This window comes from Xenopus tropicalis, chromosome 9 (assembly GCF_000004195.4).
Source record: "Xenopus tropicalis strain Nigerian chromosome 9, UCB_Xtro_10.0, whole genome shotgun sequence".
Classification (NCBI taxonomy): Eukaryota; Metazoa; Chordata; class Amphibia; order Anura; family Pipidae; genus Xenopus; species Xenopus tropicalis.
In genome coordinates, this window is record NC_030685.2 from 49,158,828 (window position 1) to 49,178,718 (window position 19,891).

General features: G+C 37.5%; 1 protein-coding gene across 1 annotated transcript in view; it reads right to left on the reverse strand.

The window, feature by feature from the left end:
* pikfyve (phosphoinositide kinase, FYVE finger containing) overlaps nt 1-19,891 on the reverse strand; it is a gene marked incomplete at its 3' end in the record, with an annotated part of 124,852 nt that overhangs the window by 37,784 nt on the left and 67,177 nt on the right. The window contains 4 exon segments of the mRNA NM_001375305.1: nt 2,089-2,146; nt 5,597-5,687; nt 15,261-15,415; nt 16,554-16,662. Coding sequence (NP_001362234.1) covers nt 2,089-2,146; nt 5,597-5,687; nt 15,261-15,415; nt 16,554-16,662 — 413 coding nt within the window.

The window sequence follows — 19,891 nt, forward strand, 5'->3', positions numbered from 1 at the left end:
AAGAGGTTTTAAGACCATACCCACATTAATGGTGGTAGCACAGCAATAACCCAAATGGTTGGTGTAGAGATAATATAAAGAATTATATTATGTCATATTAAAGGAGATGGAAAGGATAAGTCACTTGGGGGTGCCAAAATGTTAGGCACCCCCAAGTGACTTAGATCGCTTACCTTGTACCCTGGGCTGGTGCCCCTGTTAGGAGAAAAAAGCACCAGCCCAGGGTACCTGTAGGAACCGCTTCCTCCTTCCTCTCTATTCTCCCGGCGAAATCCGTCAGATGGCGCATGCGCAGTAGAGTAAAAAGCCGACTTTGTTTTTTAAGTTCGGCTTTTCACTGCGCATGCGCGCGCGCGGCGCTACAGGAAGGAGGGAGCAATCGGTGCTACCCCGGGCTGGTGCTGTTCTCTCCGTACAGGGGCACCAGCCCGGGTTAGAGGTGAGCGATCTAAATCACTTGGGGGTGCCTAACATTTTGGCACCCCCAAGTGACTTAGCCTTTCCTTCTCCTTTAAGACACAGCTTTAAATCCATATGCCTTCTCCTGTGGATAGCACAGCAACCCCCGGCATATCATTACAAAGTACTGCCTATGTGTGCCATACTCTGCCTGCCCTATGCAGCCTGTATGTATGGCACACATAGGCAGCATAGGGCAGGCAGAGTATGGCACACACAGGCAGCATAGGGCAGGCAGAGTATGGCACACACAGGCAGCATACAGTGACACAATGCTGGCACTGTTCCTACTGTCTGTCTGAGGTGTGAACATGAGAACAATGTGTGTGAGCCTGAGGTGTAAACAATGCAGGGATTAAAAGGTAACAATTCAGGGGATTACAGGTTTACAGCCTGAATCTGGGCCTAAATCTGATCCCACTGTTACACAGAATACTAACTATAGATATAACTGTAAAAAAAAAAAAAAAAAAAGATTTTGTGTACTCCTTTTCTCTTAAGATGTCTAAGGGACACAGGGACAATGAGGTATAGCATCTACTAGCAGGAGGCAGGACACTTGAAGAGGACCAAACCCCTTCTCCCTGTGGCTATACCCCCCCTCATTTCCTGTTCCTGACAGTTTTGTCAACAAGATAACAGAGAACTATAAGGGAACCATGTACAAAAGGCAGAAAGAAATCCAGAAACCCTGCTCCCGGTGTGAGTGTATAGATAGGTCTGTATATGTGAATTTATATGCAATGGAGTGGATGGACAGGTTTCCTTTAAAATACCTTTATTTAGCTGCCAAGGGTAGAAACCCTAGCGACAACAATTTTCTATTCTGCTGGATTTTGTTAGGTTTTTTTTTTTTATTATTACTTAACTTTCAGTCCATTTCCTATGCATCTCCCAGTTATGCCATTGTTTTTTGGGGGTTTTTTTGTTACAAAAACAAACCACATTGTTCTGTGGCTTTTCCTCTGCCACCACTGGGCATTACATTGCTTACCTTGGTAAAGCCAAAGCTAGGCAAACTGTTAATGACCCTTCTAGTCTCTAACAAAAAAGATTCCCCTAAGCCTCGGAGATCAACATATTATCACCCACAGCATTTACATCACTAAGATATTATACACCCTTAAACTTCCTCTACACATATGGAGCTCATTTACTAACCATCAACCAGAAGTCTGGCACAGAGACATAGTTTTTGTGAAGTGCCTCTGCAGCAATATTCTACAAAGGATTTCTTATTTCCAACATATAAATTGGAAATATAATGGAATTGTTACTTTCTTTCACATAGACCAAATTTTACAGTGTGAGCAAACTTTTTCATTGCATATCTATATACAAAGGGTAAAACCAGTACGGCTTGACTTTGTGATCAAAAACAGATTCTATTATCACGATCTTCCTTTATCGGTATCATGTCTGTGGTACATACCTCTCAGAGGCCTGTTCCAACTACAGAAAATGGAAAGTTCTTTTCATACAATGGGCCAAGCCGAAATTACATCAGAAAGAATAAATAGACAGTAAACCGTACCAATACATTAGAGGTATTTTGACTTTAAACAAACATTTTCAAGAACTGCCTTTCATACATTTCTATGTGCATTTAAAAGCTTTAATTTTACAAACCTCTCTCCCCATTTTGTGCAGGAGATGAGTTGCGTGGGGATGCATCCGAAGCACAACCCTGAAGATAAAAGAAAAAAAAAAAAGAACATTTCTATTACACTCTGCAAGACTATGGTGTATAAAGAGAAACGCGCCTATTACATTGTGTGACTGACCTAGGCATCTCTGAAAGTAGATTCAGAATAGAAAATAAATGCCATTTTAAAGATATGAAATATCTTTTCTGACGTGAGAATGATTGCCTTTGACACTGCTTGAGGCTCAGAACTTTCAGAAAAGATGCCCAGGTGTGAACAGATAATACTACCACATTGAAATTTCAAAGGCATAATGAGGCTGAAGGAATACACTTTGTGTTGGTTCTTAGCTGTGGGGGATCTACTTCAACCAATACTCAGTTGGGTGGTTAGATCACTTTGTATAAAACCTAAAGCCCTGGATACAACCAATTTAATACAATTACATTTTCAACAGGTATAAAGAGAAAAGATGTTTTTTTAAAGGAACATAATTCTGAAAATAATCTGCAGTGTTGAAAAGAAAAAAAAAAAAAAAGTTACACTAGTCAATTTGGTGTGCTTAAATGTAGGGCTAGAACACTATGGATAACATAAAGTATTCATTAACCAGTATGAGATAAACAACTCACTAAATATAACATTGTGCATGGCAGTCTGCATGGCCTAGATTATCAACAAATGGAATATATCTTCAACATCCAACTATAAAATAGACAGGCACATAGCTACCGATCCACTGTGCAGATGTTCACATAAAATATAAAAAAACATATAAAATGTTATGGTAAGAACACCCCCCCCCAATAAGAAAAACATTAAAAAAGAGAACACACTTAATAGTAGGCTATGATCATATGCCCTTTCAATCTGCACATCTATGCAGTAGCTTTTTGCTTGACAAGTTTTCTGTTTGATAACCAACATTATGGGGCATATAAAAGCAAAGTTTATTTTACTCCAAAAACCATGAAAGCTGTTGGTGATAAAACTATACATATATTTATATTATACAGGTATGGTTACCTCGAAAGCTACTATCCAGAAAGCTCTGAATTATTGGAAAACAATCTCTCATAGACAACATTTTAATCAGTTCAAATTTTTACAACAGATTTCCTCTGTAATAATAAATCAGTGCCTTGTACTTGATCTTAACTTCAATATAATTAATCCATATTGGAGGCAAAACAAACCTATTGAGTTTAATTATTGCTGAGTTTTTTTGGTAGATTTAAGGTATAGAGATCCATTTTGTAAAGATCAATACCCAGGTCCCGAAGTGTGCCACACCTGCCACAATGGAATTTGTACCAAACATATTATACATATATATCTTGGGTGTTAACATTTTAACAAGCTATCCAAATTTTTATACAAATGTACCATACTTGTACCATGTTATAAGCAGTTGTTTTGCTTGCTGCTTTAAAGCTCTTTAACGTCATATTAAATACACAATGTTTTACAATAAAGTTTTCTGTACAGGTATGAGATCCCTTATCTGAAAACCCATTCTCCAGAAAGTTGTGAATTACGGAAAGGCCATCTCCCATAGACTCCATTATAAGCAAATATTTCTAATTTTTTAAAATGATTTCCCTTTTTTTCTGAAATTATAAAACAGTACCTTGTACTTGATCCCAACTAAGATATAATTAATCCTTATTGGGGGCAAAACAACCCTACTGGGTTTATTCAATATTTGAATGATTTTTAACAGACTTAAGTTATGGAGATCCAAATTACAGAACGATTCCTTATCTGGAAAACCCCAGGTCCCGAGCATTCTGGATAACAGGTCCCATACCTGTACCACTTTTTACATAGCTTTATGGATATTCCATAATGTGTTTATAATTAGCTGTTTAGTTCCATTTTTGAATACCTATTTGAACCCTTTTCAGGTGACAACTATGTATTTTGTAATATGGCTTACTAAATAGGTAAGTGTTAGAGTTAATGAGATTATGCCCAAAAATTATGTTTTTATTATGATGTTTATGGGAATGGTATTGTCAAAATCATGGGTGCTTTCTATTTTTAAGAAAACCTGATTTTTTTGGACAAAATGTAATACAGCATATATTGTGTAAAAATATCCAATGCGACTGTATGAAAAAAAGGAAAACAATAAAAGACATTTAGCTAAAATCCTACACAGAAACAAAGCTAAAGCCTGTATGGCTGTTTTTAAAATGGTTTCAGTTGCAGAGAAAGGGTTATTAAATGTACTGCATAACCTCCATTACCAGAGTGATTTGAACATTCATAAATATTGAAGTTTTTAAGGAAAGCCGCTGGAGGGCGGGGTGCCTAATTTGCTAAGTTTTCCCCCTGCTGAAGCATGAAACACATCCATAAAAGGCTGATTTAGTAATTCAGTGCTGTGAGCAAAGCACAAATATTCAGAGAAATTAGCCATATCTTTTTATTCACAATTTTATCAGCATTCCAGGATCACTGCACAAAAAATTAAACAGAACCGCTTTTATGCAAGATCTTGCAAAGTGAACACAAAGCACGCGGTTGTTTAATGTGGCACTAGTTACAGAAACATGAATGTGAGCATACCGGCGCATGCCATGCTTGAGCTTAATTCAACTGCCACAAGTAAAACACAAGGGATAGGGATAAAAGAACCTGCAGCCTCCCAGCACCTTCCAGTGGCAGAAGGTTTTAGCTGATATGGCTTGTAGGTAACAGTTGGAGAGACAACTGTTTTCCAGTTTATTTCTTTCATTATTATTCCACTTCTTATGATATTTCAAAACAAGACCAGATGTGCTAGAGCTGCCAGTAGCAAATACACCTGCCACAGAGATTTTATACAAATAAACTGTTCAGCAACAGCACTGTGCTGCATCAGCAGGAACTGTACATTAGAACCAAGAAGTAACAGGAACATTTGCAGAAACACATGGATTTTTTTTCCTGTCATTTGAAATACCTAGAGACAAACAATGTCAGCTTTCTGATGAGCATGGATAACTAGATTTCATGCAGCTACCAAGTTAATCAGTTAATGTTTTCCCTTGAGTAGGTCTAACAAACCCAAAATCACAAAATCCAAGAGGAAACTTCGTCAGAAGCAAGTCTTACACTTAAAAGCTTGGAAACAGCCCAAACTAATAAAATTGTTGGACTGAGGATACACTGTTATTACAAGCTGAGGTTGGAACTAAACATTACCTTTATTTATTTCCTAGTACTTACACAGAAACAAACACATTCTAAGCAGCACTTTACAGAGATTGTGCATATATATGCACAAGTCCCCTACCCCAGTGAAGCTTACAATCTATCATATTTATACACAATGGGGTCGATTTTATTACAACCTCCATGCATGCTTTTGGGGGGTTGGAAGAAGCTGGAGCACCCAGAAGAAATACACACAGACACAGGGAGAACATACAAGCTCTTTGCATATAGTGCCAAGTTGGAAATCGAGCTCAGGACCCCAGAAGTGCTACCCACTGAGGCTTTACCTTATTTTCTTCCCCCTGTCTCATTCTTCCAGGACTAGCAGGCACTGAAGGGCGTTTACGGCCTTTTTCTTGCTGAAATAGATCTTGCAACCTGCAGATAAAAGTTTGATCTTAGAATAGATATAAAAAGTGATATCTGCAATGTATAAAATGCAATGGAACACATTAATTTAGACATATCTTGAAATGCAGGTCAGCAATATTTAATATCAAATTGTCTTTGCAATAAAGATTAGAAACTTCTTCAAAAAATGCTTCATTCTGAGGCTGAATATTTTTTTTAAAAGGCAATATACATCTGTAATCAACAAGTCCAAAACACAGATTATCTATTAACAATATATTTTGGCAGTTTATTTTAGGAACAGTATACTCCATTTTAAACGATTGTTTAATGACATTTGTTTTCAGAAATAGCTCTATTTTTTGTTATTTCTTCAAACAACAGAACAAGACCTACTCTGAAAGGTCTCCACCTAATTTGTTCTTATGAGATGATTAAAAAAAAATCTTTGGACTGGAAATTTGTTTTTGAAAGAACCAGGAAGTTGCATGTTACTTCAAAATTTCATTAATTTCAAAATTCTGTTTAGTTATAAAACACTTACAAATCATGTGTTTTAATACCAACTGCTTTGCCCTTAATGAATCTGTAAATTATGCAAATTATCCAGAAATTCTATTTTCCTATAGACATTTTAGCATATAATTCAAATTTTCAAAAATGAATTCATTTTTCTTTTTAATAAAACAATATCTTGTACTTGATTCTAACTAAAATATAATTAGCCCCTTACTTAAATGGGTAGTTCACTTTCAATGTGCAAAAAACCACTAAAAATGCTCTCCATAAAAAAAAAGCAAAAGGTTCACCTGTCTCTCTAGTCAGTTAGTGGCCTATTTTGAAGCTGACACACTGACAACTTCGTATATGCTTTGTATATACTTCACTACTCTCTTAATTCATTGGGTGCTTGTGCACTTTAACTGCATAAGTCAATAGTCATTCAGAATTCAGATTATCTTTTTACTTTCCATTTTCTTTAAACTTTTTTTTATATATACAAACCGGATTCCAAAAAAGTTGGGACAATAAACAAATTGTGAATAAAAACTGAATGCAATGATGTGGAGGTGCCAACTTCTAATATTTTATTCAGAATAGAACATAAATCACGGAATAAAAGTTTAAACTGAGAAAATGTACCATTTTAAGGGAACAAATCCCAAAAAAGTTGGGACAAGGCCATTTTCACCACTGTGTGGCATCTCCCCTTCTTCTTACAACACTCAACAGACGTCTGGGGACCGAGGAGACCAGTTTAGGAATAGGAATGCTCTCCCATTCTTGTCTAATACAGGCCTCTAACTGTTCAATCGTCTTGGGCCTTCTTTGTCGCACCTTCCTTTATGATGCGCCAAATGTTCTCTATAGGTGAAAGATCTGGACTGCAGACTGGCCATTTCAGTACCTGGATCCTTCTCCTACGCAGCCATGATGTTGTGATTGATGCAGAGTGTGGTCTGGCATTATCTTGTTGAAAAATGCAGGGTCTTCCCTGAAAGAGATGACGTCTGGATGGGAGCATATGTTGTTCTAGAACCTGAATATATATTTTTCTGCATTGATGCTGCCTTTCCAGACATGCAAGCTGCCCATGCCACACGAACTCATGCAACCCCATACCATCAGAGATGCAGGCTTCTGAACTGAGCGTTGATAACAACTTGGGTTGTCCTTGTCCTCTTTGGTCCGGATGACATGGCGTCCCAGATTTCCAAAAAGAACTTCGAATCGTGACTCGTCTGACCACAGAACAGTCTTCCATTTTGCCACACTCCATTTTAAATGATCCTTGGCCCAGTGAAAACGCCTGAGCTTGTGGATCTTGCTTAGAAATGGCTTCTTCTTTGCACTGTAGAGTTTCAGCTGGCAACGGCGGATGGCACGGTGGATTGTGTTCACTGACAATGGTTTCTGGAAGTATTCCTGAGCCCATTCTGTGATTTCCTTTACAGTAGCATTCCTGTTTGTGGTGCAGTGTCGTTTAAGGGCCCGGAGATCACGGGCATCTAGTATGGTTTTACGGCCTTGACCCTTACGCACAGAGATTGTTCCAGATTCCCTGAATCTTCGGATGATGTTATACACAGTTGATGATGATAGATGCAAAATCTTTCCAATTTTTCGCTGGGTAACACCTTTCTGATATTGCTCCACTATCTTTCTGTGCAACATTGTGGGAATTGGTGATCCTCAATCCATCTTGGCTTCTGAGAGACACTGCAACTCTAAGAAGCTCTTTTTATACCCAATCATGTTGCCAATTGACCTAATTAGTGTTATTTGGTCTTCCAGCTCTTCGTTATGCTCAAATTTACTTTTTCCAGCCTCTTATTGCTACTTGTCCCAACTTTTTTGGGATTTGTTTACACCATGAAATTCTGAATCAACATATTTTTCCCTTAAAATGGTACATTTTCTCAGTTTAAACTTTTGTTCCGTGATTTATGTTCTATTTTGAATAAAATATTAGAAGTTGGCACCTCCACATCATTGCGTTCAGTTTTTATTCACAATTTGTTTAGTGTCCCAACTTTTTTGGAATCCGGTTTGTACAAATATGCAACTTTCTAAATGCATGACCCCATGACAAGCCAGCAACCACCACACACCCTTCCCTAAAGTGACTGACTTTTCCCTGTGAATAACACCATTTACCTCCACCCCTATGCCAAAAAATTACAGTCCTGAAAGCTGTGTGTATGCAAACTGTGACTTTTCAAATTATGAATCTACATACATATAGGTCATGTTGATCTTTTTTCACTGTTAGGGCTGGTTTTGTAAGTAATTGTTACTTGAAGTCCCTAAACCTGACTGTTTTGCCAACCTGACTGTCCCTTTTCAGCCTGTCAGTTACAGCTTCCAATGCTAACGGCCTCCTGCTGCAGAAATATGGCTGCCCCCTCATAGAGGAACATGGGGGATCAGATAAGGAATGGAAAAGCATCAGCAAATACTTTTATGGTATAATGATAAAGCTCATGCAAAGACAATGTTATGATAGATGTAAAAAAGGTTTCATTTCTGGTGTCAGTATCTCTTTAAGCCAATGCAGTCAATCAGTGAAGCTATGGAAATAACTGCACATGCGCACCTGATCTTAACGCCGTTTCTGCCAGAACTATAGGTAACATCAAACAAGGAAGTACAGCGGTGACTGTAGCATTTTTGGGGGTCAGTGAACCCCTCCCCCCCAGCAGAGGGCCTATGATGAAGTGAAGGCTCAGCAAAGGGATCCATTCTGAGGTGAATATCTGCTAAACTCCACATTTCTGTAAACCACTTTTATGGCAAATATTTTTTTTTTTTTTGATGAACTGTTACATTTCTGACTGTATTACAAAGGTGAACAGCCCCTTTGAGTCAAAACAACCTACTGAATTTATTTAATGTTTAAAGGACAATGAAAGGTTAATATAAATTAAAAGTAAGTCTAAAGGCATTCTTATTAAGTACTTACTGCATATCTAAATTCCCAGATCCCTGCTTGCTTCTCTGAGATATGGTGCTGGCAGCCTACAGCAGTGTGAAGACTACAGTGACATCACTGAAATGTCTCTTCCCTTCCTGTAGGCTGCCAGCGGCAGCCTTCCTATTCTCTGAGCATGTGTGTAACTTGATCCTGTCTCAGTCTGATCCTGTCCAGTATGAAGCAAGGAGGGAAAGGAAGGGAGAATACCTTTTTAGAGATGGCTGCCTGTTCTAGAAAATGTGAAGTAAGTGTGACTGAGTAAATATTTGATTAGGTGAGCCAAAAGTGTGGCGTTTTTACTAAACAATAGGAGGACTATTGGGCAGTATGCTTTTTAAATTTTGACTTGCATTCTCCTCCAAATGTTTTTTGGTGGAGGCATGGAAATCCAAATTACAGAAACATTCCTTATCAGGAGCATTCTGGATAACAGGTCCAATACCTGTATTAACAAAGCCCCTTTCTTCCCCAGTTGTTTTATTTCAGTTCTCCAACACCCACAATTGTTTTGATGGACTTAAAAGATGAAATAAAGTATGGGTACTTAATTTCACTGTTCTGCGCTGGCCACTGCAAAAACATTATATTTCCTTTTTAAAATGACATGCTGATCTTAGGTTCAACATAAGCTATCTCCACTAAATGCATGTTTAGTGATGTATATTGCCCTTTTAAAATGACATGTAGCAAGTGTGTAGCATGCCCACTGAAAAGGTGATCTTCCATGGCTATCTGCATATTCTACTACAAAGCTAAAAAAATAAAACACAGAGGCTGGACACAACTTTCTAGGAATATAAACAGGTTAAATAAATTTTAACTTATTTATTATAAACAAGGCAAAGGTATTTGTCAGGCAGCTTCTAAATAAATGATGATGGATAAATGAAACACATGAGCTGTTATCAAATATGTATTTGTTTTGTCCTTGGCTCGTGTTTAAGGACAATGTGTTTTGTTACAGAAGGCCAAAAATATCTTGTCATAGGGCATACTGAAAATTGCCTTAGCTGAAAAATTCATCATATAATTGCTTAAAAATGAGTGTGAATGTATTTTCTTGCATTTTGTGGCCAAGACAAAATGCACAGATATCATTGTTGCACATCTTTTTTGCTGTAATAAGAGTGTATTACGCATCTCCCTATAAACAATTGTGGCTAAGAAAAAAAATTGAAAAGATTACGTGAAGGAGAAATCAGACAATGAGATGGCACCATTTGGGCACTGAAAGTTTATTTACTTTTCAATATGCTAACCAGCCCATCTGATATATATCAATACAGTCAGGCTAACAACAAAGTGTATGGTGCAATAGATTTGCAGAAGGATCTCTGCCTCTTATCAAGTATTGAAGATTTCTTGCACAGCATGTTAGAACACAAATAATGGGGTTGTTAGTAGCCACTTTTTAGCTGGAGGACTTTACTTTCTTCAAAGGTGTGATTAAATAAAATATTTAATTTATTTTGCAGTATAAATTCAAAATGATTAAAATTAAGAACCTTGGGGTTTGTTAATGTCCTACTGCCCTAAGGGTAGCAAAAGTGCAGGATACCAAATAATAATGAAGCTAATGTGTACAAAATCAAAGAAAAATACATTTTGCTGAGGTCTCACTGGTATTAATAATTTACTGTACAATTAACTTTTTGTAAGGTTAATTCTACACAGGGTTGTGAATCAGCCCTTTTACTGGCATCAGCCTCCTACCTTGCTTGCACCAGTTAACATCGTTAACAAAAATTTCAGTTGTGGGGCAGAAAGAGGCAGAATACAAAGGCTAATTATCTTAAAACCGTAAATAATAAAAATGACCAACTGAAAAGTGTTTTGGTACAGTTCCATCTATAATTTACAAAAAGTCTGTTCAAAGGAAAAACTTCCTCTTCAACTATTGACTATGATTATCTCATAAAGAAAGGTCTGTAAATCTGAAAACCTTTAAAGAGCAAGTAAAGTCGATTACCATTGCACAACTTAGCAAAACTTAGTTTACATCCTGTGCATTCTAACACTGCAATGTTCTAATTTAAGTCCCCTGTAAGGAAATATCTACTTTAAAATCAACCATGTACCTCCGCTTCTTTGTATGGCACTGCTCTCCCAGCCTCCTCCCAAGCATCGCTGTCCTGGACAGTGTCTGAAACGAAGCATGCGCAGTATGCGCTCCTGCACACAGCATGAAGGGTCACGGGTCATGATCACGGGGTCAGTGGGTGGATGCGATTCTGGAGCATGCGCATTTTGACACTCGTCGTGAAGCCAGAAGCAGGGGGAATTAAAGATGGCGGCGCGTACCAGCAGAGCGAGTGAGGATGCATAAAAGCGATTTTACAACAAACGGTACATATTTTGCTGGTTTTGATTTAGCGTCCTACTCTGTCTGGGGTCTGTATAAGTGCACAATAAAGGATTTTAATCTGCTTGCCTTGCTCTTTAAAATTTTAGAGAAAATGTATTTTAACCTTTTTACTGCCAACGACGTACAAGATACGTTGTGGCAGAAAAAGGCTTTAACTGCCAACGACGTGTCTCATACGTCATTGGCAGATAAAGGCTACTCTCTGCAGCGGCGGCATATGCTTCTAGCGATGACAGCCCCCTGGGCATCGTGTCTGCTGCTTTGCCCCACTTCCTGCTTTCCATAAATGCGCCGGCCCCCTGACTCCAGGACGCAGCAGGTGGACCAGAACTGCGATTAGTGCTTCAGGACAGGTAAGGGTGTTTTTATTTTTGCACTTACACACACACTTACATACACTTACAGCACATAATTTAGCAGTTTTTCTTTTTTTTTTTTTCACACTTATATACACTTATAGACACTCATATACACACTTACACACTGTCACACAACTTTAACATTTGTTCACACACATGTATACACAAACACTTTTTTTTTTTTTCATTTATTGTTCATTTCATTTACCACTTTGTTTTTAGTTTATTTTCCCTAACTGTTTATTTTGACAGCGTTACTATTGGATCAGATATTCTGTCATGTGACTTATTTTGTTGTTTCACTGATTTGCACAATTTTTGTGGTTTTATTGCATTTTTATCCCTGTGTAAGTGTTCCTAATCTGTTTTTAGCATAGCTTTGCCATGTGTAACTTTGGTGTACAAAAATAACTTTACCTATTTTGAATTCATCAGAATGTGTACTTTACAAAAAGATATGGTTTTCTGGGGGTCTCTGTATAGTTTGGGGGTCTTACAGCACATAATACACTGACAGGGGCTCTGTGTGCAAAAGCTGAGTTGGCAGGCGAGAAATCCATATTGCACTGGGTTCAGTAAATACCACAGACTTTGGTATATCTATGCATATGGGACATCAAACTGTTCAGTAGACCTTAGGTGTTCCTATTTGGGTGATTTGCCTTTATCTGATCTTTATCAAGAAATTGTGAGAGATAAATGCGGCAAATTGCAACATTTTTATGCGATTTTCTGAAATGTCATACAAATCTGCAAACTTAGGAAAGCTTTACGGCTTGGTACTTTAGAGCAAAAAGATCCGGGGGAATGTGTAATTTCTACTTTCTGGGGTGAGTGTACTTTTTTGTAGCATTATCCCACATAAACGATGTAAATGTGTTGATTTTGCAGGAGCTGAAATGATAGATCATATGGGGGTATGTTCACATTGGGGCCCCTACATGCCACATACTTAGGTAAACCTATACATATTAGGCATCAAACTGTTCAGTGGATCCCTGGCGTTCAAATTTTATGTTGTGTTTTATCTTGGTACCTAACACTATGTGGGAGATAAAATACTGCAAAGTGGAAGCTTTGAGGGGATTTTTGGAAATGTCATCAAAATTGCTAACTTTAGAAAAGCTGTGCAGCTTGGTACTTTTGAGTAGAAAGACACGGGTACCTATTTTAGATTCGGGGGAATGTGTACTTTCCAAAAATATATGACTTCTGGGGTGAGCGTGCTTTTTACTAGCTTTATCCCATATATAATTATGTAAATGTGTTGATTTTGCAGAAGCTGGAATGACAGAAATGATAGATCATATGGGGGTATGTTCACAATGGGGCCCCTACATGCCACATACTTAGGTAAACCTACACATATTGGGCATCAAACTGTTCAGTGGACCCCTGGCATTCATATTTAGGGTGTGTTATTTGGTTACTTTATGACCTGTAGGAGATAAGATACTATAGACTGGAAGCTTTGAAGTGATTTTTTAAAAATTTCAAAAATGTTGATAAAAACCAATAACTTAAAGTGATACTGACACTAAAAAATGACTCCTCAAAATATGAATGTACATAAAAAGTTGCCTATAGGTCATATTGAGAAGGGACAGTCAGGTTGGCAAAACAGTCAGGTTTAGGAACTTCAAGTAACATTATTTACAAAAGCAAATCTCTCAGCGAAAATCATCAGTTATATTTTCTAATGCTAATGGCCTCCTGCTGGACAAATATGGCACCCCCCTTATAGGGGAACATGGGGGATCAGACAGGTAATATAAAAGCATTGGGCAAATACTTTTATGGCAAAAATGAAGGTCATGCAAAGACAGTGTTATGATAGATGTAAAAAAAGGTTTAATTTCTGGTGTCAGTATCTCTTTAAGGAAAGCACTGCGACTTGATAGTTTGGAGTAGACAGACAGTTGTGCCAATTCTGGATTCCCTGGATTCCTATTCTTTCCAAAAATGTACAATTTTCTGGGATAAACCTTATGTTAGTGGAAGTTTTGGCCTTGAAATCTAAAGTATGCAGCTTTCTGAATCAGTGCTTTGGAAATTTAGTAGTGTACTGCTGGGAGTCTTTGACCTATACAAGTGAGAAATCTCCATAAAACCATATATATTTCATATTGGCATGTTCAGGAGACATGGGACTTTCCAAATCAGTTGTATATTCGTGCATAAAATAATTTCTGTTTCTAGTATGTATGTTTATATTATGGAATTTTTTTTTTTTTTTTCATTTTTAGAAATTTAGAAGCCTATATCTTGTTACAGAATTTCTATCCTATCAAATTCTACCATATTTTGAAAGCTTAGGTTGTTCTGAAAAAAATGATATATTGTTTTCCTGGGTAAACTAAAAGTTTACCCAGTTTACCTAAAGTGAAAAAATGTTAAAAAACTGTCTGGCAATACAAGTTCTGCTTTGACCAAAACAGCTGGCAGTGCAAGGGTTAAATATCTTTAAATTGTGTAGATCCTTCTAAAGTTAGCATTTATTTATATTTTATTACTGATCTTGCAGAATATTTTGCAAATAAGCATAAGATACTGTAGAACAATATAAAAAGAATTTTGATTCATTAAGGTAATAAGCATGCACAGCTTTAGAATATCACATACATATAAGCAATCAAGTAGAATTAATCAAGAGTTCGTGGATTTAGAGGACTCAGTATGTTTTGTTTCAGCCTGCTGTGATATTTGTGACTGCTGTCACTGTAATTTTGCAACCACATCATGCTGCACAGCATTACAGGATATCCTGGCATTTATGAATTAAAGATTAGAAGCATAAGGAGAGATGGATGGCTAGAAAAATAAAGTGGGGGAGTTATTAAAACTCAGCAGCAGAAAAGGAAAAAGAGAATGTGACAGCAAGAATGGGAGCTGCAAAAAATGATAACGGGCAAGAAGATTCAAAACTTTTTTATCCATGTCTGTATTAGCAGACCAACAGAGAAGTCATTATAGTGTTCTGATTGAATGCTACTAGTTATTGCTCAGCAACCTAGTATAATAAATCAAACCCAGAGACATTACACTGCACAGTTGCAGGTAATAATGTTTAATTACTCTTGGGTTTAACCTTACACCTGACAATGGGGACTGACTGACAGACTAAAAACTGTTTCACATGATTACTAAAACCTAACATATTTTTCAGATTTGTACTACTGTGAACAGAAACCTTAAAAGAATTGACCTTTCCCCTGCTTTAAAAGGATTTCCCCTGAGCATGAGTGAATGCTGGCGCTGTTTGTTCTCAACTGGACAGTTCATTCACACAATGGATTAGACGCAAGGGCAATTTAGCCTCTACGTCTACTGTTTCACACCCTACAGAGACCTCTCAGTAGATAAAAGCTCAAATGCATGCTTCATAATAGGATTAAAATAACCTGTTGTTCCATGCTTGAAGCATTTCACACAGAGACTGTTTCTTGGCAATCATTGACTCAAAGATGGACTGTAGCTGCTGTTCTGTGTCCATATTAGAGGAAAGCAATCTTGCCTGTAGCTTCTCAATCCAGTTTCGGAATTCTACCTCCTCCATCTGTGAGAGTAAAACAATACAAAAATTTGGTCTAAGAACCTGTGTTTTTTAATCTATAGCTGTACATAAATAAAGAATACAATTTAAAATGCCACCGTTCCTTTAAAATTGTACCTGATTTGTACAGGTAAATACTTATGCTAGCTAAAATAGACTTAGCATTTATATATTATGTGCAGTTGTTCAAATTAACCCAGCTGATCAGTCTAAATTGGTTATTTTGCATATTCATATGTACTTATGACATTTGGATTGGACAAAATGATCACTTATACTACACAACTACACATAGGTTACGACCTTTAATTTCCACTTTAATTTTAAATTATTGTAGCACTGTGTCTAGTACCGCACAGCTTTTGAATGAGGAGAATAAAAACAGGCAATAAACACAGACATCTGAAATAAAAAATGAAAGTAAAATGCACTTTAATTATATATTTGATCTATATTGCCACTTTAAATGAATCATGAAAGGCACTATGCAGTAATATTATAGACAGCAACAATGCATGAGCAGTGTAAAACATGTATGCATTTGACAGAATATCTAAGAATAGGAAGAAATAATGGAAAGTAGTTGACGTCAGCCAACACTTTACACTTAATTATAATGAAAATATGACATCAGGGAAAAGAGAAAGGAGACAAGCTTAAGTGTGGAAATATAATTGCATTATACACATACAGGGAAGCAGGTTACTATTGCTATTTAGCAATAAAATATGATTTTAGTGGCCATCAGAAATTTTTAAATTGCTACTTGCCTGAAGGTAAGAGTCAAGGTTATTGACCTTTTGCTAAATTGATTAAAATGCAGTTTATAGAGGATTTGCTGATTTGAATATGATTTGTTGGGCATTTTATAAACATTTTAAATGAATAAACAGATTTAATAAGCTTTGGAAAAGTATGAAAAAAAATATTGGCCTTATTTATGATGACACAGAATTTGAGGGACTTGGGCACTGGGAAATGTTCACAGAGAGTTTTTTTTTCTTGTGAAATGAAGTGGGAAAAATGCTGTGGTGAACCAAATCAGAGTGTAGAAAGAATCTGCCCTGTTTACATCTGTGGAATTTTCATAGGCCACCACTGCCACAAACACTCAGGCCAGTTAACAAAACAATACATTTACCTCTTTTTGTGCAAAAAGGTCTTCCATCTTTTCTTCTCTTGTCCTGCTAAATGTGTCTGTTTTTAGGGAGGTAAGCCGGTCATCTACGGCAAGATACACCTGGGTAACTCTGATGAGAAATAAGATTTACACAGTGAGAAAAGCTGCCATATCAGATTGAAACTTGAATGCAATGCTAACAAGAAGTCTACAACTGCCCTTTGGCTCTTACACATATACTTCCAACATAAACACACTTGCACATACAGAGCGATGCAATTCCCTGGTAATGTGCCATCCCTCACTTGTGTCTTTTGCGTAATAATTCCCTGTGGAAGGCCATGACATGAGCCAGATTCATTGGTTATATGCCCAAGCTACTATTCTCTAAGAAACCAATTCCATATGGAGAAAATAAGACCTTAAAACAAAACAGATTTTTGAATTCATTTTTAATCCCTAGTGAGAATACAGGAAATATGCACCATAATCTTTTTTTCTTTTACAAACTCCTGCTTGTTTGGCTTACACATTGCTTCAGACATTTTTCCATGTTATGTCATACAGTTTATACTAGGGACGCACCGAATCCAGGATTCGGTTTAGGATTCGGAATCTGATAAATTCAGGCCGAGAATTTTCCCATACACTTAAAAAATTTAATTGTTGTATCTACACCTGGAGCCACTGTGTCAGCCCGGGTTCAGACACACAAAGCAGAATTCATAACTAAACTACTAGTGTATGCAGTTTCATACAGAATTCCACTTAGTGTTAGTGTGCCTGCACTTGGGCCACTTAGAGTTGCCACCTGTCTAGTTTTGACCCGGACAGCCTGGTTTTCGGAAGGGCTGTTTGGGCCGACACCTCCTGCTCGGTTTTCCGGTCATAGCCCCAGCCAGTGACGTTGTGGCCCCACCACGCAACATCACAGCCCCACCTCTTCTCCGCCCCCATGAGGTCACTACCCTCCCCTGCCTGGCAACAAACACCAGTAGAGGTGGCAAGCCTAAGGCTACTGCAATTGCTTCTGGTGCAGGTACAACAATCAGGTTTTTGTAGTGTATGGGTGGATTCTCGGCCTGGAGTTATCAGTGCTTAAAAAGAGCGCTAAATGCTTTATATTTTAAAGAAGGGACAACATGTTGCTTAATAGCATTTACTGTATCATTCAGAAATCTGCTTTGTTCTGTTTCTGCCAGGCTGGTTTAATATGGATATGTTCCACAAAGATATTGTACAACTGGACCTTATGTAGACATCAGTGAGACAAGTTTTTATGTTTTAACAAAATTTTGCTCAAAAACCCTTGACTCTACTATTGCATCAATTTTTTTTGTTATTGGTGTTCAAATGGACATTGTGATAGTGAAGCTTTCTTTTCCCCAAAATAAAACATTAAGTTGTACTGCCCCTCACACATAGCCCTATAACATTTTTTTAATATATAACTTTAAAGTTGAGACATTGGGCAAGCCATTATCTCAGTACCAATGATACTTTTGCCACCTGACATGGGTATTGATAAGCTACAATCACTTTTTACAGCAAACCGGAGTAATAGCAGCCTCCCCTCCACCCAGCCACACACACACCAGCTGATTGTCCACCAATGGACAGGTAACAAGATAAGAGCTCTACATGACAGCTCCTGAACAATTGAGTTGTCTGTCTCTGCTGATACCTAAAAGGAACAGTAACATCAAAAAAATTAAGTTTTTTGAGTAATTAAAATATAATGTGGTGTTGCCCTTCACTGGCATAACTGGTCTTGCTTCAGAAACACTACTATAGTTTGTATAAAAAAAAGCTGCTATGTGGCTGCCCTCAAGGCTAAACAGCAGCTTATTTATAAAAAGCCTTTTACAGACCAGTTTTATCAGGGCAACAGAACATTATAATGTGATTACTGTAAAACACTTTTATTTGCTGGGTTACTTTACCTTTAAGAGCCCCAGACTCTCTGAACTGACTTATGGAAAACTGGGTACTGGGTGCGCTGCTGCAGTCTGCCAGAAAACCCCCCTCAGTCCTTCACCTCTCCTGATTTTATCATATACTGTATGAAGTACCTGATGTGATTCATGCAAAGTGTTGATTGGCAGACGCTTATTATCTGATACCATTAGGAGTGGTCAGAGGTGGAGAGGAACATTTTGCCTTTGCTGTGTTCCAGCAGGCGGCATCACTGAACAAAACACCCCTGCTTTACAGATGTAAATATACAAACCCTGTTCCCCCTCTCTGAGCTCCTGTAAAATTGTTTGCTTTCATACCTGAATTCAAGAAGTGTGTTTGCAAGTAGCTGATTCCATCAGTTTATTTTACAGCTCTTCATTATTTATTGAAAGAGCTAGACTTTGCTGTATGGTAGAAGAATGTTTGTGACTTTTTGTTTTGACAACATTGCATTATGGGATTCTTATACTGTCATTCCTTTTCAGATGGCTGCCTGACAAGCTCCTATATATATGGGAACTGTGGAAAGAAGGTGCAAATACTAGATCTCTGCTAGACAAAAGAGGGGCAGAAGACAAGTGGCCTGTCATGGCGCATGCCAACCCCGCTGTGTAACTCTGCATTTTCAATACTAGGAGCTCTGAGGAGTTTCTTTGCTGTGGTTGGGGAAAGGGGCAAGTAATGGTAAATGGAAAATGAAACTTCTGTTGTCTACAAAACTTTTGTTGTTCTTCATGAAATAAAGCATTGATTTTTACTCAGCTTATGTCATAGCAGCACTAAAAGCAGTAGCAATCCAAGGAAATATAGGACTAAGTCCTTTGGTCCTGGTATAAGTAAGCCTTGTGTGAAACCACCAATAGTTATGCAACTGCAACAGTCAGGGATTCTTAAGCCTACAATGGATGTTACCAGTAAACTTGCTGCAAAGATCAAAAACTAACTAAAAAAAGTAAATTATGCATTAGCAGTCTGGTCCCTGATAGCTACTTTGAAATGAGCTAATAAGTTATATACTTCATACTTGGGAGATATTTAGAGTGTTATTTAGCAAAACTACTATATTCTGGATTTCAATATATTATCAGTGCAGTGCCACCAATAAAAGATAAGAAAAGCTACCAAACTAAATCATAATAGGCATTTCTAGGAAACTGACACAGGTCCCAAATGAGTTGGCTTTTTCAAGTGTTAAAACAAATCCCCAAATTAGAGAACAACCTGTGAAAAATTAGAACTGCTGTGTAACAGGTGTTCAACAGCAAGGCCACACAAGTAACCATGTTATGGTATTCAAGAAAGTGGCCAAAATTCAAGACAGAGTGCTCATATGACATATCTACACACATACATACACAAGACATACACATTCACAATAATGGTAACAAGCTGGAAGAACT